The 27,974-nt window shown below is 33.1% G+C and overlaps 5 protein-coding genes and 1 pseudogene across 5 annotated transcripts; all 6 read right to left on the minus strand.

The window, feature by feature from the left end:
- Nucleotides 1-372: 372 nt before the first annotated feature.
- Nucleotides 373-16,396, minus strand: LOC116349894 (neprilysin-2). The gene is made up of 13 exons (XM_031781536.1): nucleotides 16,046-16,396; nucleotides 4,633-4,766; nucleotides 4,335-4,533; nucleotides 3,528-3,930; nucleotides 2,782-2,958; nucleotides 2,396-2,717; nucleotides 2,267-2,321; nucleotides 1,776-2,185; nucleotides 1,706-1,717; nucleotides 1,587-1,619; nucleotides 1,418-1,504; nucleotides 1,215-1,333; nucleotides 373-1,015 (listed from the first exon to the last, which is right to left on the minus strand). The coding sequence occupies exons 1-13, from the start codon at nucleotides 16,072-16,074 to the stop codon at nucleotides 677-679; spliced, it is 2,319 nt and encodes a 772-aa protein (XP_031637396.1). The 5' UTR covers nucleotides 16,075-16,396; the 3' UTR covers nucleotides 373-676.
- LOC116349895 (protein cortex) lies at nucleotides 5,406-7,641 on the minus strand. Its single transcript, XM_031781537.1, has 2 exons — nucleotides 7,335-7,641; nucleotides 5,406-7,262 (listed from the first exon to the last, which is right to left on the minus strand). The coding sequence occupies exon 2, from the start codon at nucleotides 7,164-7,166 to the stop codon at nucleotides 5,655-5,657; it is 1,512 nt and encodes a 503-aa protein (XP_031637397.1). The 5' UTR covers nucleotides 7,167-7,262; nucleotides 7,335-7,641; the 3' UTR covers nucleotides 5,406-5,654.
- Nucleotides 16,397-17,103: 707 nt separating the features above from the next.
- LOC116349967 lies at nucleotides 17,104-17,222 on the minus strand (annotated as a pseudogene).
- A 2,680-nt stretch (nucleotides 17,223-19,902) lies between these two features.
- Nucleotides 19,903-22,300, minus strand: LOC116349904 (integrator complex subunit 10). The gene is made up of 6 exons (XM_031781549.1): nucleotides 21,755-22,300; nucleotides 21,189-21,693; nucleotides 20,932-21,105; nucleotides 20,700-20,857; nucleotides 20,458-20,628; nucleotides 19,903-20,397 (listed from the first exon to the last, which is right to left on the minus strand). Exons 1-6 carry the CDS (start codon nucleotides 22,223-22,225, stop codon nucleotides 19,966-19,968), a joined length of 1,911 nt encoding a protein of 636 aa, XP_031637409.1. The 5' UTR covers nucleotides 22,226-22,300; the 3' UTR covers nucleotides 19,903-19,965.
- Nucleotides 22,301-22,441: 141 nt separating this feature from the next.
- Nucleotides 22,442-24,079, minus strand: LOC116349900 (developmentally-regulated GTP-binding protein 2). The gene is made up of 6 exons (XM_031781541.1): nucleotides 23,901-24,079; nucleotides 23,627-23,784; nucleotides 23,428-23,553; nucleotides 23,271-23,345; nucleotides 22,757-23,202; nucleotides 22,442-22,694 (listed from the first exon to the last, which is right to left on the minus strand). Exons 1-6 carry the CDS (start codon nucleotides 23,962-23,964, stop codon nucleotides 22,472-22,474), a joined length of 1,092 nt encoding a protein of 363 aa, XP_031637401.1. The 5' UTR covers nucleotides 23,965-24,079; the 3' UTR covers nucleotides 22,442-22,471.
- A 180-nt stretch (nucleotides 24,080-24,259) lies between these two features.
- On the minus strand, nucleotides 24,260-27,933 carry LOC116349932. Its single transcript, XM_031781596.1, has 6 exons — nucleotides 27,783-27,933; nucleotides 27,022-27,723; nucleotides 26,777-26,941; nucleotides 25,194-26,712; nucleotides 24,672-25,112; nucleotides 24,260-24,598 (listed from the first exon to the last, which is right to left on the minus strand). The coding sequence occupies exons 1-6, from the start codon at nucleotides 27,900-27,902 to the stop codon at nucleotides 24,345-24,347; spliced, it is 3,201 nt and encodes a 1,066-aa protein (XP_031637456.1). The 5' UTR covers nucleotides 27,903-27,933; the 3' UTR covers nucleotides 24,260-24,344.
- Between the last annotated feature and the right edge of the window lie 41 nt (nucleotides 27,934-27,974).

The following is a 27,974-nucleotide window of genomic DNA, read 5'->3' on the forward strand; positions in this document are numbered from 1 at the left end:
TAAAACATTACACTACTACATCTGCATTATTCTATGTTCGTCGTATGCAACATGATGTTGGTACTTTAACCGCTTTTTTCATGCTATCACTTACTCTTTCTATGAACGTAAAAGAAACTCTTTGTATGTTTACATCAAATATTTCAAATACGATTTGTATGATGTTTTTATTTGAAATTGAGAATTAAGACAAAACAAATATTGTTCTATGTTTTTTTTTCAAATTGTCTTTATTTAAATAAAACTAAATTATGTTTTTCTAGTTTTGTTTTTCTTTATCATACAAGGTGATAATAATAATCTGACTTTTTATCAATCATTTCTTAATTATTATGGTATAGAGATTTCATATTCATAACAGATGAGGAAAATATAACGGATCAATATTATAATCAATAAAATAAAATAGTAGTCTAAAAAATGTTGTGATTTGTCGAGAGCAACTGTAGAATTGAATATTTTAAATCACATTAAAAATAAATGCGGAAGAAATTTCTCATTAAATAAAAATAAAAATAAAATTGAATTCCATTCGAAGATATCAAGAGATGCTTGAAAATATATTTTTTCACAATTGTTCCAATCGAATCGAATATTAAGTGGATTAACAGCTTAACTACGAGCTGCAGAAATTTGAACGGTTGTCTTCTTATTTCTTTTGTATGAACAAAGTTGACTACCAAACTTCACATTTTTTAACAGGGTTCATCGGAGAACCTTCAGGACAATTAAAATCATCAGCAAACTCTTGCCGATTGCTCAATGGTCCGAGTACACGGAATTGTGCTGGACTATGTACGCCAGTTGTAATTCGCATTTTCATTGATTCTGGTCTGTAAATACTGCACCACGTTTGTGCGGCTGCAACCCAAAATAATTGTTGCGGTGTATAATCTAATCCTGGCAATCTTTGTTCTGGTCCATTTTCTTCTTGCCATTTTTGATAAGCTAGATACGATTCTTTGATACCTCCATTATCAGCAATATTCTCTCCTTGTGTATTGACACCATTCAACTGTTAAGAATTTGATGAAAGAAAAAAAAACAAAGAATGATAACTAAATTGTTGGAATAAATCGGAAAAAAATACGTACTTTAGTAGTGAAGCCAAAAAACTGTCAAAGGTTGGTTTTCAATCAACCTTTGACCGTTTTTTGGCTTCACTACTAAATTATTCATTGGATCGGTCGGTAGGACTTCTCAAAAATACGTACTTTAATACCGGTCGTAGGTTCAGTGTAGTTTCCATATTGTTCAATGATGCATTTTGCTTTTTCCAAATAATGTGACTTTGTTTCAGATTGCCACCAATCAACTAAATTGCCATTGAGATCTTTTATATTTCAAAGACAATAGAAAATAGAAAGATATAAATGAGTAAATGTAAATAAACATTTAAAAATTGTTTTTTTTTTACCAAATTGACGACCTTGATCGTCAAAGCCGTGAGTTATTTCGTGTCCAATAACAAAACCAATTGCTCCAAAATTCAAATATCGGGGTCCTATTGTAAAAAAATATATGGTAAAATCAAGGAAGAATTGCAACAATTTAAAAGGGACAGTGAGAAAATGCACAAAACTTACGGTCGGATGAGAAAAATTGGCCTTGCAAAATACCTAAATACATGATTAAAAAAATGAAATCGAAATACTACCGAAAACGACATTGGTTTATTCGAAGAAAATGTACAAAAATCGCTTACCGGCTGGGAATTCTGTAAATATATAATCGATTAAATTCCGTATTTAATGCAAACTTTATGAAATCCTTACGTATGCTATTTTCGATGGAGGAGTAAAATGCATTAACAACTGCTGGACGTGCATGAGTGACCCAATCGGTTTTGTTGACTGGTTTACGAAGTTTATTAAATGCATAATCAGTACCGAATACATTCATATTCAACACGGATGATAAATAGTTGTTTTCATCGATTTCCAAATTTTCGTAGTATTTCTCAATTTTGGAATTGTCCATAATTTCATCGGGATAGCCGATATGGGTGGACATTGATTTTAATTTATTGAGAGCTGATTGGCGTGTTGCATCATCCATCCAGTTGACTTCGTTCAAAATCAATTCAAATTCTTTGCGAATTCCATTCACCATTTCCAGTGCAGTGGCTTTTGAATCTTGGCGAAAGTGTTTTCTCACATATAGTGCACCGACGGCTATTGAAAGACTAAACAATGGAAAATTTTAAAATCGTAATGCCACCGAAACTTTTTTTTTTAGTGAAAATAAACTTTATAACAAATTTTACCTGCCACTCGTGATATCAATACATTCTTTCCATCTTGCTTCTTGTTCTTGTTTACCTAAGGGGAGAATCACAAAAGAAAAGAATAAAATTTAAAATAATCGAAACTAATCGGAAAATAATCTTGTTTACCGCTAACGACTGTACTGTAAACCAATTGCCTTTTTCGTAATTCACTTGTGAGGAAGAATGATGAAAAGGCTGTTACGCGCCACATCATGTAATTGGCGATGATACGTTTTGGGGTATCTTGCAACAATTTGCCCAAACTTTCAAAGTAGGATGGCACACTAACCACAATAACTTCATTCTCGTCGACTGAATGAGGTGGCGGCAATAACACATTTATGTAATCAACCCACTGAATGTATGGATACATCTTTTGTACTTCACGCAATGTATGTGGATTGTAGAGAGCTGTGGCGTTTCTTCGCTTTTCATTTGGCAAAGATATCTATTCCGAACGAGTTTTGAAATGAAACGAATGATTGTAATTAAGTAGGTGAGTGAATACTTACATTGGCCAATTTCATTTCAAACTCAAGTGATTCTTTAAGCTCTCGTTCAGCTCGGCTGCGATCGGCACCGTAAATAACAGCCATGTCAACCATGTATTCATAGTATGCCTTAACAATTTTATCCTCAAATCCTTTGCTCAAATATTCACGACTTAAACCCAATGCTGCCTGATCGATCTGTGAAATATAAGTGGTGTGTGTGTGTGTTTGTACAAATTTATTTGTGGTAAAGTCTTATTATCATATTGAATTAAGAACGTTTATAGACTTTTATTAGATTTGTCAACAAAACTCATTTGACCTATTTTGCAACAATTCTTATTGTTTGATGAAATCGACTTCAAAATGTAATTTCAATTTTTCTTTCTCACATTTTCAGGAAGATACTTTAATACAAATGACAAACGATAAGAAATCACGTTTTCTTGAGAAAACAAAATTTCTGTCGCATGACGTAAAGTTTGTGCTTGAAATTAGCACTCAATATTTAATTAGAAAAAAATTGTTTGTTATTGCTAATTAGCATCATGAAAAAAAAAATAGAATTTTGTGACACAAATCCGCATTGAATATGAATCCGATAAAAATGTTCAATACAAAAATCAAATCCACGTTGAAATAAAAATTGGTCACTCAAATAACCTTTAAAGTTGTAAGTATTCCCAATTGAAATTCAAAGCATTTTTTCCTATTTTGGCATTTAAACGACTCAACAATTTGTAATGAAATTGAATGACAAAGCTTACATCAATGATTCGAGCTGTTGACTTTTTCAAATCGATGCCAATAGAGAAATCGAAAATATAATCCATAGAGTAGCCAACTTTACGGAATTCTTTAACGGCCCATGTCCAGCTCCATTCAGATTTTGAATCCCATTCATCGCCCTTGACAACGGGCCAACCGCCAAGTTTATCGGTGATATCGAATAATGGCTTTAATCCACGTTCCTCAATTAGTGTTTTATTCATGCATGCTTTGTACAATTTTTTTGCCAAATTGAATGGTGCCGAATCATTTGGATCGATTTTATCGCTAATCAATGAACGTAACTGCTCCTGAAGTTTATCGCCAATTATTGAAAATGTATTAACCGATACTTTTTCATCAGGAATGACGGTCTCTTTTACGAAATTTCCGCAGGCAAAACTGTAGAAAGGGTGCACCGAAAGTAAGTAGATATAATGTATGAAAACGAGAGTATAAAACAGAGTATTTCTCAGCGCTGCTGCCATCCACAGCATATTAAAATATCTTGCTGAGAATGCGTCGTCCGTCGCATGAGAATGTGCGTGGCAGTTTATAGTTCATGTGACTCAAAACATTCAAACAATTGTATAGAGAACAATGCATGTATTGCTGTTCGCTGTGATGTTAAAACTGCCACGCACATTCGCATGCGACGGACAACGCTTTCTCAGCAAGATATTTTCTCAGCGCTGAGCAAAATTCTGGTATAAAATGTAGATAATTCACATCGTCTTATGATACGAATCTTATCTACATTCCGATTTAATACAAAAAGTTGAAGTATCTCTTTTATGATTTACTACCTGTAGAAATCATCACAAGGTTCAACGGTGTCATCCATCTGGTCAAGAATACGTGACGCTGCATGGATACAACCGGGTGTTAGACAAACATCATCGTATTCATTCTTTTTTGTTTTGTTTACGGCCGGTAAAGTATTTTGATTGATATGAATGCCTGGTGGACTCTGAAGTGCCTCGGCACCGGCCTTTTTTATCTGAGCTACATTAATGGAAATAAAACAAAATATTGGAAGAACAAAAAAGATGGAAAAGTCGTGACACTAAATCTATAATTGTAAAATATGAAATCTGTGCTTACTTTCACATTCTCTTTTCTTAACCAGAACACCAGAAAGTGATAAGACTAGAGCGATTATACCAATTAGTGAAAGTACACTAATGACGATTAAAGATTTTTCTAAACAGGTACGCCGAGGCCACCAGTTTGGATTTCTGAAATAGCATTAAAGAAAAACTTAATGATTGTATTAACATTTCATACAATTTTCTAGTTGCTACTTCGATTGCACTTCTCCGTTTCTCTTAAATTATTATACAATGTACATATACAGAATCGTTAAAATGTAAGTTAACTTTAAAGCATCGTTTGAAAACAATTTCCTTGATTTTCAAATAACTCACGTGTCTATTGAACATCAATCATATCATATAATTGTTTATGGATGAATAAATCTTTATACAAGTTATAAGTTTTATCACTGCTTGTATAGGAAAAGGAAAAAATTCAAAATAAATCGAGAGAGGCAACGCTTGATAAACCAGATATCCATAAACCAGACTCTTTAGTAACAGTTTCTCACAACAAAAGCGCGAAAATGGAATGAGAATTAATAATGAAAAAAATGCATTCAATATAAAAAATCCATAATATATTCTACAATCAGATACGGAGACAAACTAAAAGCAGAAAAGAAAACAAATGGCGGGGCAACGACCGCTGGGTATCACCCAACACTATGCACTGATTCGTCGATACCAAGATTACCAACAAGACATCGTTGTATAAACTTCTTCTCAAAAATAAATGCACATAAAAATGTCTTTCTCTTTTCTTTTTTTTTTCAAAAATTCTTCTGTATATTATTAGCCGGTAATTTGGATAATACATTTCATATATCGTTCGTAAGTGAGTTTTGTAAAAATTTACATTCATTTCAGAATTAAGAATATATATATATATCTGAATTGAAAATGATAAAAAAAGATAATATAATTGCAACATAGCAATATTTTGTCAAAAAATACGTATATACACACACAATCTGATTCTACAGTATAGAGATAAATTAATATAATAAGATTTCATCAGATCATAAATGATCACCGTGATTGCATAACTACATTATTCAAATTAAAATTACTGCACATTGGTTGGTTTTTATTCTCTTTCATTTTCTTTAGTTCGTCCGCTTTCTTCTGAGATTTACCAAAAAAATGCCAGATATTCAGCGATTCATCTTGACCGATTGTAGCCACTTTTGTTCCAGTTGGATCCCATAATATAAAATAAACGGCTTCTTGATGAGCTGATATGTTGTCGACGATGCTATTCATTGATGCCATAACGAGAATATCACTGTGGGTGACGTCATTTTCTTGATGCGAAAACGATACAACCAATTCGGCCGATAATGGATTTATTGACATGGCGCATAGTGAATATTGTAAGTCATTGCGACGATAATGTGCAATCATTGTTTTGGTTTTCAAATCCATCAGATGAATTGATGCGGGCGACTTGTAACCAATGAACAGATTTGTTTCAATCCATGGATGCCATGCTATACAATAAACATTTTCGTGTGCGAGATATTGCTCAAAATTAAATTTCTTGTTGTATAAAATCAATAGATTTCCGTCATTACTACTATTTATGGCAATAAATGTATTACGAATTGAATATTTCATATTACTTATCGCAGTTTTAAGGGCTTTAAATCGATGTTCTATTTTCATTTCTGGATACGAAACTATAAAAACCATTCCTGTTGATGTACCGCACGCAATGATGCATCCATTCCTCTCCCATTCAATACTTGTTATATTCTTCGGAATTTCCAAAAATTTCTTTGCACCTTTTCGAATCAATTGTTTACTAGTAATTTCACAAATCTGTAGTAGTGATGATGATGGTGTAAAATTTTTTGTTCCCAATGCTAGTAGTTTGTCATTTGGACCGAATTTCAATGCGTTTATGTTTTTTAATTCGAATTCGATTGGATTGGTTTCCGGACTCCACAGAACTAAAGATGAATCAAAAACCGCTGCAATTTCACCGGCACTACTCCAATCTACGATATTGTTACCGCTTTCGTACCTGTCAAATCCAGGCATATCATGTATACTATCACTGTATGATAGCGGCTTCGATCGTGGACGACATGACCAATCCAGTTCTTCGGTGCTTTTACTTGGCACGTTATATTCAATCTGCGTTGGATTTCGATTGAACGACCGTTCACACATTTGTTTTGTTGTCGGATCGTGAAAGTTCAACAAATCCCTGTCAAAATTAATACCTAATTGCATTTTGATATTTATGCGATAGTTGGTGCGACGCCAATAAAACGGTTGTGCTTTTATGTAGAAAATGTCGTTCTCATTTTCTTCACGATTGAAAGATGAATTGTAGAATATTTGTTCGGCCGATTGACGACGTCGAGGGATGAATCGATCTCCATAAGCGGTTGGCACGTTTTTCACTCTTGATTTACCCCTTATAATTTCATTTTCGTATTGTACACGTTTCTTTACCTCGACTTGTTCGATATTACCAGCTTTCCGCACATTATGTTGCTTCGTCTTGTATTGCTGAGAAATGATGACTGACATTGTATCGGCACGTTTTTTTTTATTGCTACTTGGCGTTAATACGTTTTAATTTTTTTTGTAAATTTTTCAACAATTGAATTCCAGAAAATCAACCGACTTGTAATGAGAGAAAAATAATATTTAATTAACAAACAGACAAAGTCGATCGAAATGTATATGGTCAATTACCTCGTTTCATTGAATGCCGTTTGATTACTTCATGCGTTTTTTTTATCTCAATTGCACAGAGATGAGCAATTGTTGAATACCGCACGGAACATTAAATAGATACACGCTAAAATCGAAACTCCAAAAGTATTGTGTTAAATCGTTGAATGCTGTACATGACGCACACTTAAACAAGAATTTATGTAGTACGTTTACAAGTGTGCGAGGAGACGAATAGCTGTTTTTATTATTCTCTCTTTCATTTAAACAAATTCTCAGTAACAGTCAGTAACGATATTTCACACGCCTATATCTACTAACGGAGGACAAATACAAAGATGATATTGTTCACCTCATTATTCCGTGTGTTCGATTCAAATCAAATGTTCGCAACGAAACGTGCCGCTTGATGACATTTACTGAATACCGCACGTGAGTATCATTTGGAGATATTGTAAAATCAATAAATATTTCTATCATAAGATCTGCTGTGAATGGGTCAAGAATGGGAAATAAATAATATAACATGTGATAGCACCATATGTGTTTTGAAATCACTTTTGCAACGCACTGAAAACGTCGTTGGTCAGATAGACTTCAATGATCAAAAAATGAAAGTTAAGCAAACGTGATGAAGAAGTGTCGTCCAATTCTACAATATTTCATGCGTCAATTTTATCGAAACGAGTATCGCTTGCATCAATTTGGCATTCATTACCGGTATTCATTTCAAAACACCGCATTTTTGGTGAATAGTATATCTTCGAAAAATTATAATACGTATGATTAATACTTTTGCTTTCATAATATTTTGACAATGTTTTGATTTTGATTCATATTCATAATCCGAATCGAAAAGTATAAGAGCCGATTTTTTTTTTATTCATTTAGTCACTTGCTATTTTGCAACCACAAACCGTTAAAACCTCTTCACACAGCTGCACACATCGGCCGCACTTTACATTGAAACTAAATGTGAGATTCATAGTATGAGTGTGTACTGTACATTGTAGAAATGTGTATAAATGTTACTTATTGTGTTTCAATGGCACTGATTTTCAATTTTCAAAGCAATTGCTTTTGACAAACAAGTAGACACATCTTCAACACATACGAAAATATTGCCTGATTTACAGCAAACAATGTATGCCTTTTTCGCAAGACACTGAACATATTGTATGACTTAAAATTCGTTTTCACTGAAATTAAATCCGTTATTATTTTTTTGTGGCTGGCTAATAAAAATGAGTATAACCAATACGGCACGGGTAATATTCGACAATTTTGATTTTACTATCATATCAATTTTGCAGAATTTTATTTGGCCATTTGGTGATTTCTAACTACTCTTTCGCATTCTTTTGCACAATTTAACTTCGATTTTATGGTCCTTTTAATGGAAATTATCGTCATAAACAATGATTTGTATATAGCAGACACGTTTTATAAGTCGATATCAAAGAGATTTCATTCTTTGTTCTATCCAAAACATATTGATTACCATAATGACACATAATAAAAAAAAATTGTGACTCAACGCGATCTATTGTTTGTGGTAAAAGTCAAGCCTCTGCAAATATTTTGAATAAGTTGATGGATATTATTTCTTTAATAAATCAAATGATACAACTATATCAGAAGTAAAAGTTGGGAGTGGTAACCAATATTAACCATAAAAATTGTAATTAAAATGACAAAATGATACCAGAGTTTAGATTTTAATTAACATGATGCGCGTATATTTTGCTTGCAAAAAATATTTTATGCAAGGTGTGTTGACATAGACTTTTTGTAATAGATAGTACAGAACCTTGAAGTTGATTATTACGTGTTTTTTTTAGTTTGGCAAAAATACGGCCGTTCAAGAGACTCGCGGTTAGTTAGTTATCAAATGCTGTTTGCGAAATATATATCCTTCATGCAGATTTTATGTGCCCAATTTTGATATTGGTAGTAAGATCTTTTAACTTTGACATCACCGTTTTGATTTATTCAATACACATTTGCCGTTAAATTTCAATTGTACTTTCAATTGATTGACTGCATCGAATACATTCCACAACTTACATTGACTTTGATTTTGTGATTAGACACTAGAACTTAGTCTTGCGAGTGATCAAATTCAGGTCAAGGATAACGGGCTTACGGCACAACGAAACAACAGGTCCATTTTTGGAGTAATTACTTGGAAAATATGTTTAATTTTAGAGTAGTGTAGTCAAGACGCACTCAATTTAGTTAGCTAATCTATTCCGCTGATGTGATACGTGTTGTTTGAGAACAATGCAATGAATGAATCTAAGAACCGTGTTGCGTTCACGCAAACGTCGTCACATTGAAAAAAATCTAATCAACGAGAAAGCAATTCTTTTTGATTGAATTCACACACATACGCGAATTATGTATCTGCGATTTTCGTTCAATTTCTCTAAAGAAAGATCTAAATCTTATATCTGTTGCAAAAAAAGAAAATGTTGATTGAAAAAATGTGCATAATCTGGAAGTAGATATCTCATGCAGCTTTGCAAATCAAATCAATTTCAAGCCATCGCGCACAGATGCAAGGTCTGAGAGTGAGTTGTACAACATACACAAAGATAATGCTTCGTCATCGTCGTCTATGGTAGCAAACAATTGTTTATGTATTCGACGCGCAAATTGCGAATTTAAGTGGAAAACGAGACTGAAAACATTGCGTTAATGATAAAACCAAATATACAATGCTTAACATACGAATGAAATTTCTTTCCGCTAATTCTGTGATTTAAGTGTGCAGACTGCAGAACACACGCACGAGGAAAAGAGTGCTTATTAGATTAAAATTGATTTCAAATTGCGTGTAATTGAATTTTAATTGCAAAAATTGTGTGACAATGGCATTGTCTGATTATTTCCAATGCTTCTGAGACAAACGTTTACACGTTTCCGAAATCGTACAGTTTCGTGCCAGGATATTTATATTGTATACACGCACACGATAAGGTCGTGCTATCAACAACGGGCTATTCAATGAAATTGAACAGCCGAACATCAAGTGGTTGCACACTGAATTAAGTTTTCTCTCCTTGCTCGTTTATTCTTTTTTGTTTTAACGATAAAACTGACTAAATGGCTGACTCTTTACTCTTGACTCTTTACTGCCTGTATATAAATGTGTTGTACGTGCATAAAATTCAAATCGATAAATCGAATCAGTGTGAAATGTCACATATATTTTCAAAAATACCATCATGAGATGCGGAATCGTTGTCAACCGCAAAAATTTGTTTATTTTTCTCTCTTCGTCGCTTCAACAAAAAAAAATAATAAACACATAAAGCGTATGCCGTAAGCAATGATCATGAAAAATGTATATTCTGAGTCAGGGCAAATGTTCGGAATAACTGAGAAAAAGCAAAAGAAACATAAGTTTTTTTTGTATAAAATGTTAAATATAAACTGTTTTACGAGGGACAAACCGTACAGTCATAAATCACAAAACTTGGTTTTTGTTTGATTTGTGTTACATGTGCGAATTGAAATTAAAATCTCACAAAAAACGCATAAAATAATAGTAATAATAGTATATGGACAATTGGTTTATTCTCGATAGTTTTGATTTGTTAAAATTCCACGATAGACAGCTGGGTTAGTAATAAAAAAATTTGATTTCAAATAGCATTGTTACTATCCCATCAAGCTTTCGTTTGATGAATAGTCGAAATTATCGTGAAATTATACGCGAATGACAAACGACAAAATTCAATAGAGAAAAATGATTGTGGTGCAATATAAATAACAGGCATTGAATTAAATATCAAGGGCGCACACTAAAGGAAGAATACATTTATATATCATATGTTTTTGTGAGTATATGTGCGTTCGTCATTTTCTCTCGCTCTAATATAACTAAATTAGTAACAAAGTATCTCATCCGAATTGAAAATTAAAATCCGAATGTCGAGTTTTTTTTTTAAATATACATATAAAAGGTTTCATCCAGAAGCACCGAATAACAATTTACTTTATAAATAAATCGTACTTAATGTCATTCATTGCACTTTTGCATTTTATAGCATGCGCTTGTTCTCGCATAATTAGTTAGAATATTAAGCGATTTAAATAAATTGCAAATAAACATTTGACGGAAATGTTGGCGTTCAATAAATTCACTCGAACATCCACGTTGCAGCACGCACTCAAAATAAAAAGTAAACGTTCGCACATTATATAAGAATCATATCACAAATGCGACCTGATGTACTCTGAGAAATGATAAAAACTATTTTACTTTCATCAGATGTTGATGTTGTTCTTAACTGGACTAAAACGTGCACCAAAGAAACGTAAACACATCACATGCAATATGACATGTGACAAAATATTGTAAAATATCACAAATTTTCCCAATAAACTCTGATCAATGCGTATTTTACAAAAGTCCATCCAAAACATTCTCTCTATAACAGAATAGATTTTGAATAAGTTAAAGCTTGGAATTCTCGAAGCATACGGAGTGACAATTATGACGTTTTCAAAGCTTAAACTTTGTTATTAATCTATAATTGGCCGAATATTAATTAATAACATTAATTTAATTAAAAAGTGCGATTTTCCTGAGTGCATCATTTCCTCGTTTATGTCTGAGAATGACGGTGTTGAAACACGATTTTCTTTGGTATTTTTATTATTTCATTTCATTATCGGAAAAAGATGTAAATTAGGTTTAAATGAAAAATAACGTCCAAGAATTTGTTTTGTGAATATTTTTTGCAGGATCTTTTAAATATAATTACTAAAATTCGTGACTAGGGGGGAGACACCAAGAATAAATTCTGAATCCACTATATAAATTACTAATCCAGCTATTCCACTAATCCAAAAACACAAATGTGAAATCGAAAAATATTTTTCCTATTCCATGCACTGTTTCCATCAAAAATGTTAATTCTGCTATTCCGCACTATTCCACTAATCCATCAATAAACGTCAAAAGAAATGTTAAATGGATTTGAAGTGAAACAATTTTTTCTATTCCATGCACTGTTTCGCTATTCCACGCGAATCCATTCACAGGCGTTGCTATTTCATTGCAATTTCTCGAATCTTTACATTAAAAGTCTAATCCTATTCCACGTGTCTGCCCCCTAGATTCGTGATAAAACGGGGAGAAATTCCAACAATAATAATAATAATAATAATAGAACAAAACGCATTCAATTGAACAAACAATAAATGCCAACTATTATAAATTACAAAAAGTGGAATATATTTTCATTAAATTTATTAACACTGACGCCATATTCAAAGTAACGCGCAATGGATTTTTCATTCAACGCAACACTTGGCATTGATCATTTGTCAAAAGAAACGGCATATATTTAACAAACGGCGTAAAAAAAAGAAAGGTTTACGAGCATCAATCGGTACTACTTAATTAGTATTCACTACTCATCGATTTGAATTTTGCGATATCCATTAAACCAAATCGTATTGATACTTTTTTTTGGTGACCCGTTTGCTAAGTCGCTTTCATTTAACGCAGAACACATGATTTGCATTTAGAAAGGAATCAAAGTAAAAACCAATTTATATAAGCAAAAAAAAAGAAGAAAAACAAACAAACAAGAGACACTTTAAATTTTTATCGTTTCAGAGCATACATTAGGTTGAAGCATATACCTGCTGAGCCACGATCTCATTTTAAAATATATATATGTGAATGCCCGAGAATGAATGTGAGACTTTCAAACACATAATCCTGGGGAGAAGATTCACAGTGTGTTCAATGAAACCCAATAAAATTGATTAAATGTATGTTGCGTGTAGAAATTTCACATTTATTCCTGAACATTCATACGAGTATGTTTGTTTTTGTATAGTTTTTCAAATAAAGCGAATTTTGACATCAAAAGAAAAAATTTGTTTCTCTGCTTGAGTGTTTTCGCTTACGTAGGTAAAAATAATAGAGGTTTTAAGAAGTAATGGTCGAATGATTAAAAAAACAATATTCGTAAAAATCATTTGCAATCTCGAATTTATAAATAAACATTAATCACAGAATAACGGAAGTTATAAATAGAGCAATGTTAAATATTGAAAAATAATGTATATGATTTATAATGAACGAAGGCTCAATATTTGAGTGGAACACGAAACGAATGGGCATTTTTGCCAATTTATTTCAATAAATATTTTAAAAATCAATGCAATTAAGCAATAACGGAACCGGCCTATTATCTTACGTTGATACTTTCATTAATGGCATACACTCAAAGTATGTATTCGACGAAGAAGAAGAAAAAGAAGTTGAAGTTTAGTGAATATATCCAATGTGAACGACCGAGAAGGTGTAAGAAAATCAAGGAAATACGGATAAAGAAGAAAAATGTTTGCAGCAAATGACTTGGCCAAAGCAAGTGTGCAGGTAGCTGATATACATAGTGATGGGATGTAATTAAAAACGAATGCCAAAGGCATAAAATAAAATTGAAAAAAATATTAAGTATGTTGCAAAAACGCACAAAAATGCAATCTAACCATGTAGAGTCTCATCAGTAGAATGTCGATTTCGATAAAAAAGCAACAACAACAACAACTCGTAATGAATTTCCTAATTACTATACAAGTTGTCCGACGTATAAGTTATACGGAGGCTAAATGATGGGTTCTTCTAGACTCATGTGACTCGCAGTGAATAATATATTCAACGAGAGCGGAAAACTAAAAATTGGGAACCCACTTTGTAGAATAGAAGAATTTCGAAGTTGACCGAACGAAAATAAGGTTTGAAGTGTTTAAAACGTGTTTTCATCTTTTTATCTTTTCCGAAATACTTCCAGCTCTCCTCAAACACGTTTCGTGGTCTACACGAAGCGTGATTTGTGTGCCGCTTATTGGAATCGATACCATCTTATGCAATCTTGTCACAAGATCAGATCTCGTTTGGTCTTTGCACTCTGATACTAATCATTTCAATGGAATTATTCAAACGTGCACACACACACACATGTATACATCAACAACTTCATTTTTTCTCTTCAATCAGTTGCTCAATCTACTCATTTATGACATTTTTTCAAGCATCATAAATGTAAATGGAAAAATAATTGTAAGCAATAATTACTGTGCAGTGTGCACGTCTCTTGTTTTCTGTGCAGTGTTACTACAAACTTCCATGTTTCGCATCCGCTTGAATAATTTTGTATATTTGGCTACGTTAAAAAACAAATAAACGTAGACGAAAAACAAAAAAAAAACAGTCACGGTGTGCAAATTATAATTTATCTAGGTCATACAATTTTTTTGATAACGCATAGTTTGGACTGCAAAAAAAACTAACAACTAAGCCATAATAATAATAATAATAAAAAACAAAGTTAAATAAACGGTCGTTGCGTGTGAATTTACAAATTACAACTACTTATTTTGTTGAAAGACGATTCATTGAAACGACAAACTCTGACACTGTGCTGGAAGATACCAAACACCAGACACCATGTGTATATGGTATAAATACTCGTTGTTTTTATGAGACTTTTTGTTGTGTTTATTCATTAATTGTAGTTCTTCTTTTTTCTTGGTATGACCGCTCCGGCTCAGTTTCAGTCTATTTAGTTGTAGCATGTATCCACTTTGCATATGTAAACGCATTTAATGCCGCAATTCATGTTATGCTTGATTTCTTCAATTAAATTGTGATTGTCGACTTTGACTTCACTTGAGTACCGTACATAAATAAATTAAAAGCGTGAACATATGATTGAATGTATCAAATTAATTGAGATAGAAAGAAGTGGACATCAGAAAAGGAATGACAAAGACGACGATGCGACGAAGTAAGAGTCAACAAGTTAGATCGATGATTAGATTGATTTGATCACAAGTCAGTGAATTTTATTTTACCATTTCCGATTCGTCGCCATCACTTCCACCAAAACATAAACGATCTCGTTAGCGGAATATGCTATATTACTAGCTGCCATGTCATTTAATACGGTTGTTGTAATTATGATGTCTCTCTTTCTATTTAAGTTTTTTTTTTTTTTTTCATTTATTTAAACTGAGATTTAATTTGTATTCATTCAATGAGCATGAAAATGATACATTTACGGCATATTAACTATCTGAATTATTTTTTTGTATGACAGTAAATTTGTCTATTATATATAATTTGCTATGTGGAATGAACTCTTTATTGAATTAATTTCTTTTAAAAGTCAGATAAAACATGCAAATTTATCCATACTTAAAAAATTTTTTGGATACATTGCGCATATGGTAATTTTCTGAATTAACATAAAAATAACCAAAATAAATGGATTCTGCATAGAAATGTTCAACGATCGAACAAATTTGTTCGCTCTGCCCGATAGATGGAACGAATATGAATATTCTGATTGATGAATTAATTTACTTTCCAAACATTGTTTATCACATTTGTGGCTATCAAAACAAATCGAAGGCGCAAAACAAACTGAAACATTTTAAGTGGTAAATTGTTAAGCATTAAAATCGCAATTCATCTACTTGAATGGACTTGAGTAATATGTTTGCACGCATGATAACAAAAGCACGCCGAATAATTTGATGTGATTTATACCAAGTGAATTGATTTAATGTGGCGCTAAAAGGTACCGAAAATGGCACAAAAATTATTTAATGAACCAATAGAATAAAGATCTGTATGCACTTTTTTCAAGCTTTTGTGAACTTGGAGATAATCAAATATAATAATTATTCAATATACTAACTTTATTACGGTCTGAACTCCACTAGTCATGTTTATTTATTTATTTATTTTTTTTTTTTTTTCAAATTTATTGTTTGACCACGAGTAATATATTTAAATTTTTGAAACGAAGACACTTAAAAAACAAATGTTTGTTCATTCATTCATGCGATTTATTAAGTTGCACCATGCAAAAAATGTACTTCTTGACTCGATGATAAATTCTTTTAAACATTGACAACCAGTTTAAGTCTGTTTTTAGTAAAAAAATGATTAGAAAAAAAGATGATGGGGCAAATTCCCAGAAGAGTTTTTGAACACTCGATAGATACGGTTGATAGCTGAATTTTTGCACTACCGTTCACTCAGGCCGGTTACGATGAACTGAATGGGCTCGAACGATTTCCAGCGGTTTTATAAACATGTTCGTATCTTCGTTTACTTTATTTTCTTCGATGATTCGTCGGTTTGTTTGTAGTTTTACATTGAATGTGTCGACAATAACATAGCAAACAACACACATATAAGAATCGCGTGCGCTTCGTGTAATAATCGAAACGATGTAGTATCCATGTGACTACGATTCAGGCCATTCACTGTTTATATCGTGAAGCGTGTACATTAAGCACTCCAGCACATACTCCAACGGCGGATAAGGCATAGCACAAGTAATAATCAAGACGCAATGAACAGAAAAAATGTATTTACACGGATAAAATAGATTTAAACGTTAAACGCTTTGATATCACAATATACAGCAAAAAACATCACATCCCTCATATATACGTAGTATGTACTGTTTATCAGACTATCTTGCATATTTCTGGTGTGAGGAGCGAAACGTAAATGTTCATTCACATAATTTTTGGTCATTTTTATCAATGTAGATTACTTATAATTTCAGTTATTTTAATGCGTGGAACATTATCTGTGATGTCATTCCTTCAAGTAAATTTTGATAATATTTTTTTTGAAACCTATCACAATATGTATTTCGTGAAAATAAATTCCAAAGAATTAAAATTTCTATTTAAGAACACGAGGCAAACTATCAGAAGGATTTTAAATTTAAAAAAAAAATGCCAACGACACATGGTGTTTCCAGACGGTCACCCATTCAAGTACTAACCATGCTCAATGCAGCTGAACTTCAGTGATCGGACGAGAACTGGTGCTTTTTACATGATATGGTCGTTGACAAATAGTTGTGGATATTTTACGTGTATATTTTTGTGAATAATTTCCAAGTCGTTTTCGAAAAATGTCTGTACAAATATTAAACTCAATTTAGCATGAGACCATTTGAAAACAAACCCATTTTTACAATGATGGAAATTCAAATATTAGATCGAATCATATAATAAATGGATTGAATTTTTAAACAACACATTTATTCAAAAGAAAACGGAAGTGAAATATCTAGTAAAAATGTGATTATTTCTAATATGTAAAGTTTTTCTACAAATATTTTATGTTTCATTTTTAACAAACTGCTTTAATCTGATAATTACGGATAGTTATGGAAAGCTTGCTTTTATATGTTTGAAGAGATCCTAAATCGAATTTGAGTCATAAGCAATAAGCATACATGGATACGAACAAACTCCGGAGTGGAATGAAAACCCCCTTTTTTGTTAGGCAAAATTTCTTTCGATTTGCTGGGGGTTTTCCGTTGGTCGATGGATCCCTCCTTTAATTTTTGACCATGCTGATGTATCACGATCATAAGTCGATTTAACAATTTTTATAATCAGAAAATGTAAGAAGCGAGAAATTATTATTCAAGTTTAGAATATTAATTTCTTATTAATTAAATAATAAAAAAAATAGGTTTGCATATATTTATATGTGCAACATGCTCATTTATTGCAGAAAATTATGAACATTATATGTATTAGGAAATAGTACAATGTATGCGTGTATTTTTTTAGTCATCATGTTTATGTTATTTCCTTTGTATAAAGATATCTTTTTATCATTTTTGGGAAATATTGCGGAATAGAATATAATATGTCATCGCATTTTTGTTCAGCTTTGTGAATGATTCTAATGAGCAATAAATTATCTTAAACCCCATGAATATAAATCCCTTGTTTGAGCGGGCAATGATCAATGGAAATAGCTTCTGAATTTTTGGTGATTGATAATACCAATTGGAGTTATACACGACGTTTGCAATTTCACCTATGGACGATCAGAAGAAAAAAATGGAAATTATTCATCATGTAATGGAACGTAGTGGAGTAGTAATTATTAAGTGTTGATTTCTTGAATCTCACCCATCGAATAAGTTGATAAATTGGCAAAGTAGCATAGGATAAATGTGTATGACAAACCTTCAATCACACACAAAACGTTAAAAAGCAGATCTAAGCCAACATGGCCTAAAGTCTAATCATGTAATATGAAAAAAAGTGTGAGTAAAAATTATTATTTCAGTTTTCATGTCAGAAACCTTTTCTGTTTGATAGATGGCTCCCGCGAAAAATAGTACGTTCGATATTAAATGAAAGAATATTGGAGCACTGTATACATCAGCAAGTAGTTCGAACAAGTCAATAATCTTATTGTGGAAAATGATTGTTTTGAACACTTTTTCTTCGATTATTTTGATATTTTTGTCGCTTTCAATACTTTCGTCAACTAGCTCAAACATATGCTTGAATTGAAGGAGACATGCTTCAATATAATAGCTGCATCCACCAAAAAACGTTACCGTCGATGTTATAGTTAAAACGAACGCATAGCCACTGTAAGCTTGTAAAACAAATTCAAAATACCATTCAAAAATATTTGATTTATCAAGAGGTAAGATTATTTGATACGGCAAAAACCATTCTTCCGATAATAATTTTCCCTTGTAAATGTTCCACAGTGACATTGCAAATGATAAAAGAATAGTTCCAAAAGTAAAAAATAACATCATAAACATGGTAAACCATTTACACAAAAAATGACTTTTTTCTTCAGCCTGTTGAAATCCAATGAAACCTCGGTAATTTGAACCTAGAATTTTTTTTTAAACTATTGCAAGTTGTAAAATAATTTGTAATGATAGTGAATATTACCTTCATCGGCAAGCTCTTGCAGAATTGTATAAAGTTTTTGAATTGACTTAAGATTGGAGGCAATTGCACAATAACAACTAACACCACTAACACCTAAAAACAGATTCAAAACCACGTGATAGAAAAAACTAAATCAAATGAACTCATTACCTGTCATGGTCCATGACTCATGGATATATGGTGGATATTTACCTGCCATGGATATGATCACCGCATTTGTCGATTTTTCCATATCCATAAAATTAATGAAAATGAAGACAAAACTTCCTATTACAAGAACCGAGAGCATTCCGAAAACGTACACAATATTCATTATAGACATATAACTGATATCCTTCCAACTAGCTGAACTTTCTCGATAAACTCCAATAAATTTTTGCAATATTTTACTTAATTGCAGCACATTCATTTTAATTTTAAATAGTTCAACTCAGGCTGTAGAAGTGACACCTTTCTAACGATTGAAGTAATCGGAATCTAGTATTGCATTTAACCTGTATTTATACTCTAAAAGTTTGGATTTTCCAGACAAAGTCATAAATAAATGATAATTTATAAGTTTCGCTTAAATGTGAAGAAAAAGGGTTGGACTCGCTTAAAAGTTGTTTCAAGTAAAGTTTGTAAGAAGGTGTGAAAGAGAAAAGTGAATTTCAATCAAACGAAGCGGTTTATAGATTTACCTCCTTTTCTTTTTTCACATATTTGAGACTTTTCAACTGAAAAGATTTCGTCTTCGGAAAAAATAAACGCCCATTGATTCTTTGACAGACGAACATACAGACAAAAAAAAACATTTTTCTTCATTGTGTCCAAAGTTTATTTAAAAGCTAAGAAATAAAAAACACATTTTTGTTACCATCACTAAATGTGTATTCTACTTATCGAAAATCAACTGCATCAAAGTATTGCGCTCTTGTGTAATGAAATGTAAAATAAGTGGTTCAATCTCTTCGTTCGAGCGAGCCATTTGTTTTCGAATCAGCTGTTTGAATTCATCTTTGATGCCACGATCAGAGCCACGCGTTCCAATGCGTCGTGTTAATGCTGTTGCTGTTTGTGGGCTTAATTCTAATTGAATTTTTGAGCTCTCGTTTGTGTACAAATACATAAATTCTTCGAGAAAATCCGGACAAATGATGTATGTAGAAAAGTCCGGAAAACTGAAGCTTTGCTTTGAACGAATTCGTTCAAAAATGAATTCAGCGGTTTTTATCTCTGACGGATAGTTCAGTTGAATCAACACTAACATGCTGCCCAATATAGAATTAGAATCACGATAGTGTTGCGTTTCATTTTCCAGTTTTGCCTAAAATTACCGAATTATTTACCTTTTAAATTACCAAAAACCTCAATTAAAACTCGTTACCTTTAATGTTTTCACCAAGATTTTGATGCAATATTGTAAAATGGGTCTTTTTGTTAAAGGCAAAAAAACCATATTCCGGCCAGCAACATTCGATGTTATGTTCTTCACATATTTGTCTGTTTGGCTGGGTAGATCTGCTAAAACTTTCATCATCAGTTCAAAAGCTGGCACCTATTTCGAAAAATTATTTTCAAAGGCAATGAAAGAATACGTATGGTAGATTCGAAAATTGAAAATCAAACCTGAAATGTTGGTTGATGCAACGTCAAACTGAGATAACGTAGATTTTTCTCCAAATTACTTGTGCCCAATGTTGAATCATTCATAAGCGTTTGAGATTCTTCCGGCTGACCGAGATAGAATGCCAAATCAACGAGGAATTGATTCACATAGGGTGAACCTATTAGAATTAAAAAAAAAAAAATATATTGTTACTGAATAAATAAAAACAGAAAATTTCAATCAACTTTTTACATGGTAGTGATAAAAGTAACTGCTTAAAATCAATTTGTAGGATTTCATTAGATTGAAGCAGTTGCCAACATTGAACGGCAGTACGAAATAGAATGGCCACTTCTTTGTCACATCTTGGATTTGTTATTATATTTGGTTCACGGTAAGGAGGCTTAATCGGCGGTTCATTTTCTTCTACAAGAAAAAAAGATTGAAAAACCAAACAACGTTTAATACATACAAAAAAAACGGTTTTAAATACATTTTTTGCAACTTGCCTCTCATCGTCTCTATCAAAATATATCGAATTTCATTGTCATCGACTTTTTGTTTCATACTATTTATGTAGTCATGAAGAGACACAATAAAGAGACACGTGCCATAGAATAAAATTTGCTTATTCTCGCTTGGGCGTGTGGATGACAGTGAAACTATGTGGTAGAGTTTTTGCCAATAGACATCTTTGCTCCAGCTCGAATTATACGGCAAAAATGGTTCCCATTTCAAAATGCGACCGCATACATCGACTATTTCAAAGATGCGTGACCAACAAATGGGTGGCGTCAAATTTACGGTGTCACTAAACTCTGCCGGCAGTAATAAAAAGATCTGCGATGTATAAAACTCCAAACCAAGCGTGAGGATACGATGTACTAAACTTGCAGAAAGATCTGACGGTGGCTTTTGAATGATGATTGGCACCACTTCGAAAAGCAGCATTTTGATGCAATTTTTCTGATTGCCGGACGATGTATTCTGAACAAGAGCTTCAAGCAGATGTGGCTGAAAGAAAGATATTTTCAGTTGTCATTGGTTGAAACTGTTGACACACTTTGAAACTTACCAAATTTACATTCAACATTTGTGGGAATTTTTTCATCAGCAACAATACAAATTGACAGTAATCCAAACTGTTGTCAGAATCGCGTTTGAGTGATAGCAAAATTCGATTTTGAACCTCGAGAGATATGTGCTGAAACATTTCGACATAAAAGTCTTCTTCTTTTTTCGGATTCTTTTCGGTTTCTGGTGCACGCAATGCCGTTGTAAGTTGAATTATTTCACGGCGTAATAGCTCGGGCGGTTGATTTTGGAATGTTAACATAATGTAACTGAAACATTTTGCAGCCTCTGCATAGTTTTTTGCCGCTTTCTCCTGTTTATATACTTCAAATTGAACATCAAAATTGTTTGGTGATAGACTTTTTGCCGTCAGAATCCATGCTTTGGCTGTGAATGGGTCGGTTTCCTCGGCAAGCTTTGCCTTTTTAATGAAATAATTTTCATCATTTTCAATCTTTGTTTTTAAACTCATCGCAAAGTAGAATTGAGACTGATTTGCTTGATGCAATTTCTGAGATAGAATTGTTTACTCAAATACATAAATTTGTTGTCAATTATTTGACACCGGCTTATGACATGTATTTGACAGCGTACATTTTTTTTTCAATAGGGACAAAATACCTTCACATTCATTTATTGCATTTATTTGATGTAAAACTTTCATTTATTCAAATAGCAAAACATACAATTTAGAGAATAGTTTGGAATATAATAAACATTATTTTTTAACAATTTGAATTACATCTTCATCGTGCATGATATGACTTATACCAACACGCTGCGGCGAATATTTTGTTGATGTACCCCAAACGAGTGCGTATTTGAATTGCGATGCTAATGTACGATGCACTGAATGACAAACATGCTCAACGCTAACGCCTTTTCGCAAAATAATTGCGTCACTAAAGTCTGGGGGCATACCGGGTTTCTTGGTATATACTCTAGAGAAAGATACAAAATCCAACATTAATGTTTTTTTCACTGATTTTAATGCGATACCTACCTAATGAGGTTAAGGTCTTCCCATAACTTCTCGAGCAAATAGTCCAAATTCAGTTGCATATTACAACTAACGACGACACTGTTCGGTTCACGGGCCAATCGATTGACTTCTTCAATGGAAATCTGATCGATTTTGTTGTAAACATAAAGACAAGGTAAATAGACTCGGTTATCTGTCACAACGTCTATAAAATCGTCTTCAGTACAATCGTCTCGAAATAGTATTTCTGCGTTATGGATTTTAAATGCTTGCAACACACTTTGAACCATCTTTTCATTGCATTTGGTTAGATTGCATGTTGAATTGAAGCTCAATCCGCCGCCTTTCTTTTGCTTGAAATAAATGTTCGGTTTTACTTTATTCAATCGAATTCCAACAGCTTCTAATTCCTTCTCCAAAAGCTCACGATGAACATTGGGCTTTGTCGCGTCAAGCATAATAATCACCTTCATTGAAATTATTATATTTATTAGAAGAAAATCTAAATATTCTTTTATCTCTGTGTTTATCTTACAAGATCAGCCGTTCGAGCGACTGCAATCACTTGACGTCCTCTACCTTTACCTTGGGCAGCACCCTCAATGATCCCCTGCAGTCAAAAATGCCCATATTAAATTTGCTTTTTTTAACAAAAAAAAAACACACATAAAAACATTAAAATTATTTATTACCGGCAAATCGAGCAATTGAATATTTGCTCCTTTGTATTCGATAACGCCGGGAATGCACGTCAATGTTGTAAATTCATAGTTTGCTGCTTCACTTTCTGTCTTGGTCAGCGTTGATAACAATGTCGACTAAAAGTGAAATATACGAGTTTTTAATTTTCAAAATAAAATATTGATGGTGATTGGTGAAGTTTGAACCTACTTTTCCAACGGAAGGAAACCCAATAAGCGCAACACGAGAATCTCCTGATTTGAGCACATCGAACCCTTCACCTTTCTCGCCTTTTTTGGAAGGCTCCAGTAGCTCGGATCGATACTTGGCAAGCTTTGCTTTCAACAAGCCCAGATGGTATTCGGTGGCTGTTTCAACACATTTTTATATCAATTTTCAATATGCGACATAATTCATGATGTTTATAACCTCAGCACAGATGTACATCAATAAACACTTTATATGTTCAGATATGTGTAATTACCTTTATTTTTCTGTGTACGGGCAATTTCTTTTTCGATTTCCGAAATTTTTTCAAGAATTCCCATTGTGACCTTTAAAGATGTTTTACTTGTTACGAATTTTATAAAGTGGAAAATTTCACATCAATTCCAGATGCATTCGATATTGACGACGAGTATTTTTCATGTGTCAAAATTTTGTCAAAACCATTTACGCGGACTATCAATTTTCAATGTGTGTCAGCATTCAACCATATCCCTATCGTACAACTTGCGGTGAAATATTTCGGGCGCAATGTTCAAAAGAATTCAAATACAATCAAAATCCCATTAAATATGTACATGTTTTTCTTTTATTTATGTAATTCAAAAGAAAGCGGTAATATTTTTACATACAAAAACAAATGACGCAAAAGAGCCAAAAACGAGGGCCCAAAAATCTTACACTAAATACACAATAAAAATACTTAGTCTGACAAGTAAACGCCACCACTATTCAAATTCCCCATGAACTCGGTCCATCTTTGCCGATCAATTGAATTGAATTTTGAACATTTTTCGCCGGCTTTCAAATCACCGCATGCACATGTTATTGAAATTCGTGTCACAACAATTTGCGATTCGAATTGATAGATATGCGGTGCTAAGTTTGGCATCCTTTTTATCAAACACTCCTTCAAAAATTGTTTTTCAACTAATTCCACATTGTTTCTTGCATACTCTGCAATGAATGGTTAAAAATGAAAATGATCATTAATATGTAATTGTTTGATGTAATGTACGTTTTAACTCACCGGAAGTAAATTCATCTTTATAAACTGCCAGTTTATCTTCCAAACATTTCATGTCTTCGGCCAGTAAAAGTGGCGGATATAGTTCAGATTCACGAACATTCAATACAAATACAAAGTCCAACGTGGATGGTGCGTTATTAAGTGATTTCAATAAAACGCCCGTCGAGGAAATTTGTGCTAATAAATTTTGATTATTTGGTATTTGGATGAGATCCGGAGGCAATTGGCGACGACCACGATCTTCTTCGGTGTTTGGACTCAATATTTGTGCCTCTTCAATGATTTTATCCGCATTCTCATTTTCCATTTCAATATCCCACAAGGTCTCAGCACGATCCTTTTTTCGTGTTTTACTAACAAATTCGGATGAATCGGAGAAATCATTTGGACGATTGTGCGATGAAAATGAATCGTTATAACTACCATCGTGGAATTCAACAACTGAAAAAAGACAAAATATTAGAATAATAATTTCCTAAAAAAAACAAAACAAATGTTCGCGGAGTTGTCATTTCATTTCACCTGGTATATTCTCATCGACGTGAACATCTGAGTCGCGTACATCACGGTTATTAGCTATTGCCATGGCCATTCGCTTATCGTTGTCGTCATAGTAATTTTGATAATCCTCAAGAGGATTGTTCAACCCAGCGGGATTATTTAGCTCTTGCTGTTGCTCCTGAATTAATTCATTTGCAAATTGATTACGACCCTCAACTCGATTAATGTTATTAATTATGTAATTTTTTATTTGCTTTTTGCGTTGGTTAATTATTTCGTTCTCTGCATTTTCTTCATTTGGTGACAATGGCAATTGCACATCTTCGTTTGTTTGCTCATTAAATAATGGCTTTTCGTAATTATTTGAATTGATTCGCATTTGATTTGGTGCAATATTTTTGTTGGTATTTTCCATAATTTTCTTTCTATTTTTCAATTTATCAAATGCACTCGATTTATTTGGAATTTCCGATGGTCTCAGTCTCTCTTCACCAATGAATTTTGTAACGTTCATTACAGTATTGACATCGGGTTTTGTGCTATTAATACTCGAATTTACTTCCGAATCAGTAGATACATCATTTATATTAAGTAGCTTTTTCAATAGTTTGGGATGCTTCAGCGGTGAGACCGCCATTTGTTTTTCCAGTTGCTTCAATTCCGTTTGATTCAATTGTAATAATAAGTCATCTGTGGAAAATATAACCGCTCCCGGAGATTGAATGTGTCTCGTGATTGCGTATAATTTTAAAACGGTTGAAGCATTATAGCGAAGCATACATGTGTCTGCACGAGATTGTAATAGAATATCACTGTCCGGAATAAATTGATACGGGTCTTTAACCTCATACTTTCCGCGGCATGTCGTTTGCCAATGTAAGAATAAATCTCCACCGAATGTCTGTGAAATTGATATGCCGCCCAATAAACTGTTGGCACCACCCGAATCATTTATCATTTGATCAAGTAACGAGCTGCCATCTTTGCCATTGATGATTTGCGTTTGAGAATAGTAATAAACGGGAAAACCTGGACCACAATTGTATTTAACCATAAAATCTGTGACATTGTCGTTGTTGTAATGGCCTGGCACAATTGAACTCGTGCTCTCTGAATCAGCAAATGTGTATTTCCATAGTGTGGCATGCGTTTGTCCATTGAACGCATAAACCGTTGAATTGAACGAAGATACAACAATGTCTTCTCCACCGTCTTCATTCAAATCCACTAAAATCGCTGGCACCATAAAACCAGACGATTCACTTCGAATCACCGTAATGAATTCATTCTCTTTTGAATGGTCCATAATTGTATTCAATGAAATCAAATACACACCACCTGGCGAATTCTGACCACCAGTTAAAACCAATAAATATTCAGTGCCATCAATCTGCGTATGAACTTGTATTGGTACATATAATTCTTCGCGATTTGGAGCTGAAAAATTCTTTATAATCCTTCCAGTACGGCCACTTATGATTACAATATGACCTGCAATTATATTCAAATCTGTTGAACGATGCTCTTCAACTCGTGCGGCCTAGAGGAAGATAAAAACTCCAATATTAATGTTTTTTTTTTATTGATTTAAATGCGATACTTACCAATACATCAGGCACTGAATCTTCGTCTAAATCACGGATTCCATTGATGGTGTATAAATCAACGACTAATGTCGATGGTATTGGTATCGGAATGTCTGAAATTTTTTGATTCGGATGAAGATGCCACAGAACTTCTCCGTTTTCGCCATTCAACGCAAGTACCAACTGAATGTTGAAAAAGAAAGGGATATGAAAAATCGTGTTTTGCAATCACATGAAAAATATTTGAGGAGAAAAAAACTCACACCACCACGGCCTGACACAACACAATCAATTTTCTGGTCTTTATTCAAATCGGTTTGGCAAAATATTGAGAATACAATTGATGGCGTCCATCTTTGCCATAAGGTCGTGCCCGTAGTGCCATCCAACGCCAAAATGCCTCCTTCACATGGAACCATTTCACGATATCCACCATTTTCAATTTCACATTTTGGTATGCTTCCATGATTTTCTGACTGATACTGTATGCTATCGTCAACTGAATAGCCCATAATAATATCGGCATTCCCATCGCCATTTATATCAGTTTTTCTAATTGGCGACTCTGTGCTGAGTCGTGTAAATGCTTTGCTCCATACCTTTTCCACCGACATTTGTGTGCATGGTGTTTGTTCGCCCTTAAACAGTTCCTCCATTGCCATCTCATCAAATCCAACTTTATTCAATGCAAAACTTAGTTTGGTGTTGTGAAACAATGATTTAAATTTTTGCAATGACACAGGAAATAATGCCATTAAAAATATGGCCAATATGAATAGAAGGAAAAGAACAAGCAACGCGGCAAAAGCATAGCAAAATGGTTCGCAAAATTTCCAACAACGGTTACGCTTTCGAAATATTGCTGCCATAGTTTTTCGTGTTTTTGATGATTTCAGTAGTGGTTTACTACTGTTACGACGTCGAGGTGCCATCAATGGTCGCTTCAGTCCTTTCTCTTCGTACGCCTGCAAAAGTGGCAAATTATCATTTCAAATACGTTTAATTTTTTATATCTGATACTTACTTTAATTGATTTTCCGTCTCTAATGAACACATCATCTTCAATGTCGTCACTAAGGTCATCATCATAACTCTCCCGAACAGCAATTGCACTCGATGGCACATATGGCTTCATGTTTAGCATATTGCAGCAAATTTAAAGTAAATACCAAACTACCTAGAAAAAATGATGCAGCAAGAATTTCGTTCTTACAAA

This window comes from Contarinia nasturtii, unplaced genomic scaffold (assembly GCF_009176525.2).
Source record: "Contarinia nasturtii isolate CC-2019 unplaced genomic scaffold, AAFC_CNas_1.1 Cnas_scaffold_3175, whole genome shotgun sequence".
NCBI lineage: Eukaryota > Metazoa > Arthropoda > Insecta > Diptera > Cecidomyiidae > Contarinia > Contarinia nasturtii.

Excerpts from the sequence above, each read along its gene's own strand:
- LOC116349895 (XM_031781537.1), bottom strand. The coding sequence starts at position 7,166 with ATGTCAGTCATCATTTCTCAGCAATACAAGACGAAGCAACATAATGTG.
- LOC116349894 (XM_031781536.1), bottom strand. The coding sequence starts at position 16,074 with ATGACTAGTGGAGTTCAGACCGTAATAAA. Across the intron at positions 4,534-4,632 it reads TAAGAAAAGAGAATGTGAAA|CTCAGATAAAAAAGGCCGGT; the intron begins GTAAGCACAGAT and ends CCATTAATGTAG. Across the intron at positions 1,505-1,586 it reads CCAATTTTTCTCATCCGACC|GACCCCGATATTTGAATTTT; the intron begins GTAAGTTTTGTG and ends TTTTTACAATAG.
- LOC116349904 (XM_031781549.1), bottom strand. The coding sequence starts at position 22,225 with ATGAGTTTAAAAACAAAGATTGAAAATGATGAAAATTATTTCATTAAA. Across the intron at positions 21,694-21,754 it reads AAATGTTGAATGTAAATTTG|CCACATCTGCTTGAAGCTCT; the intron begins GTAAGTTTCAAA and ends TCTTTCTTTCAG. Across the intron at positions 20,398-20,457 it reads TCTTGGTGAAAACATTAAAG|GCAAAACTGGAAAATGAAAC; the intron begins GTAACGAGTTTT and ends CGGTAATTTTAG.
- LOC116349900 (XM_031781541.1), bottom strand. The coding sequence starts at position 23,964 with ATGGGAATTCTTGAAAAAATTTCGGAAATCGAAAAAGAAATTGCCCGT. Across the intron at positions 23,203-23,270 it reads TCGCTCGAACGGCTGATCTT|GTGATTATTATGCTTGACGC; the intron begins GTAAGATAAACA and ends ATTTCAATGAAG. Across the intron at positions 22,695-22,756 it reads GAAGACCTTAACCTCATTAG|AGTATATACCAAGAAACCCG; the intron begins GTAGGTATCGCA and ends ATCTTTCTCTAG.
- LOC116349932 (XM_031781596.1), bottom strand. The coding sequence starts at position 27,902 with ATGCTAAACATGAAGCCATATGTGCCATCGAGTGCAATTGCTGTTCGG. Across the intron at positions 27,724-27,782 it reads GAGACGGAAAATCAATTAAA|GCGTACGAAGAGAAAGGACT; the intron begins GTAAGTATCAGA and ends CCACTTTTGCAG. Across the intron at positions 26,713-26,776 it reads ATTCAGTGCCTGATGTATTG|GCCGCACGAGTTGAAGAGCA; the intron begins GTAAGTATCGCA and ends ATCTTCCTCTAG.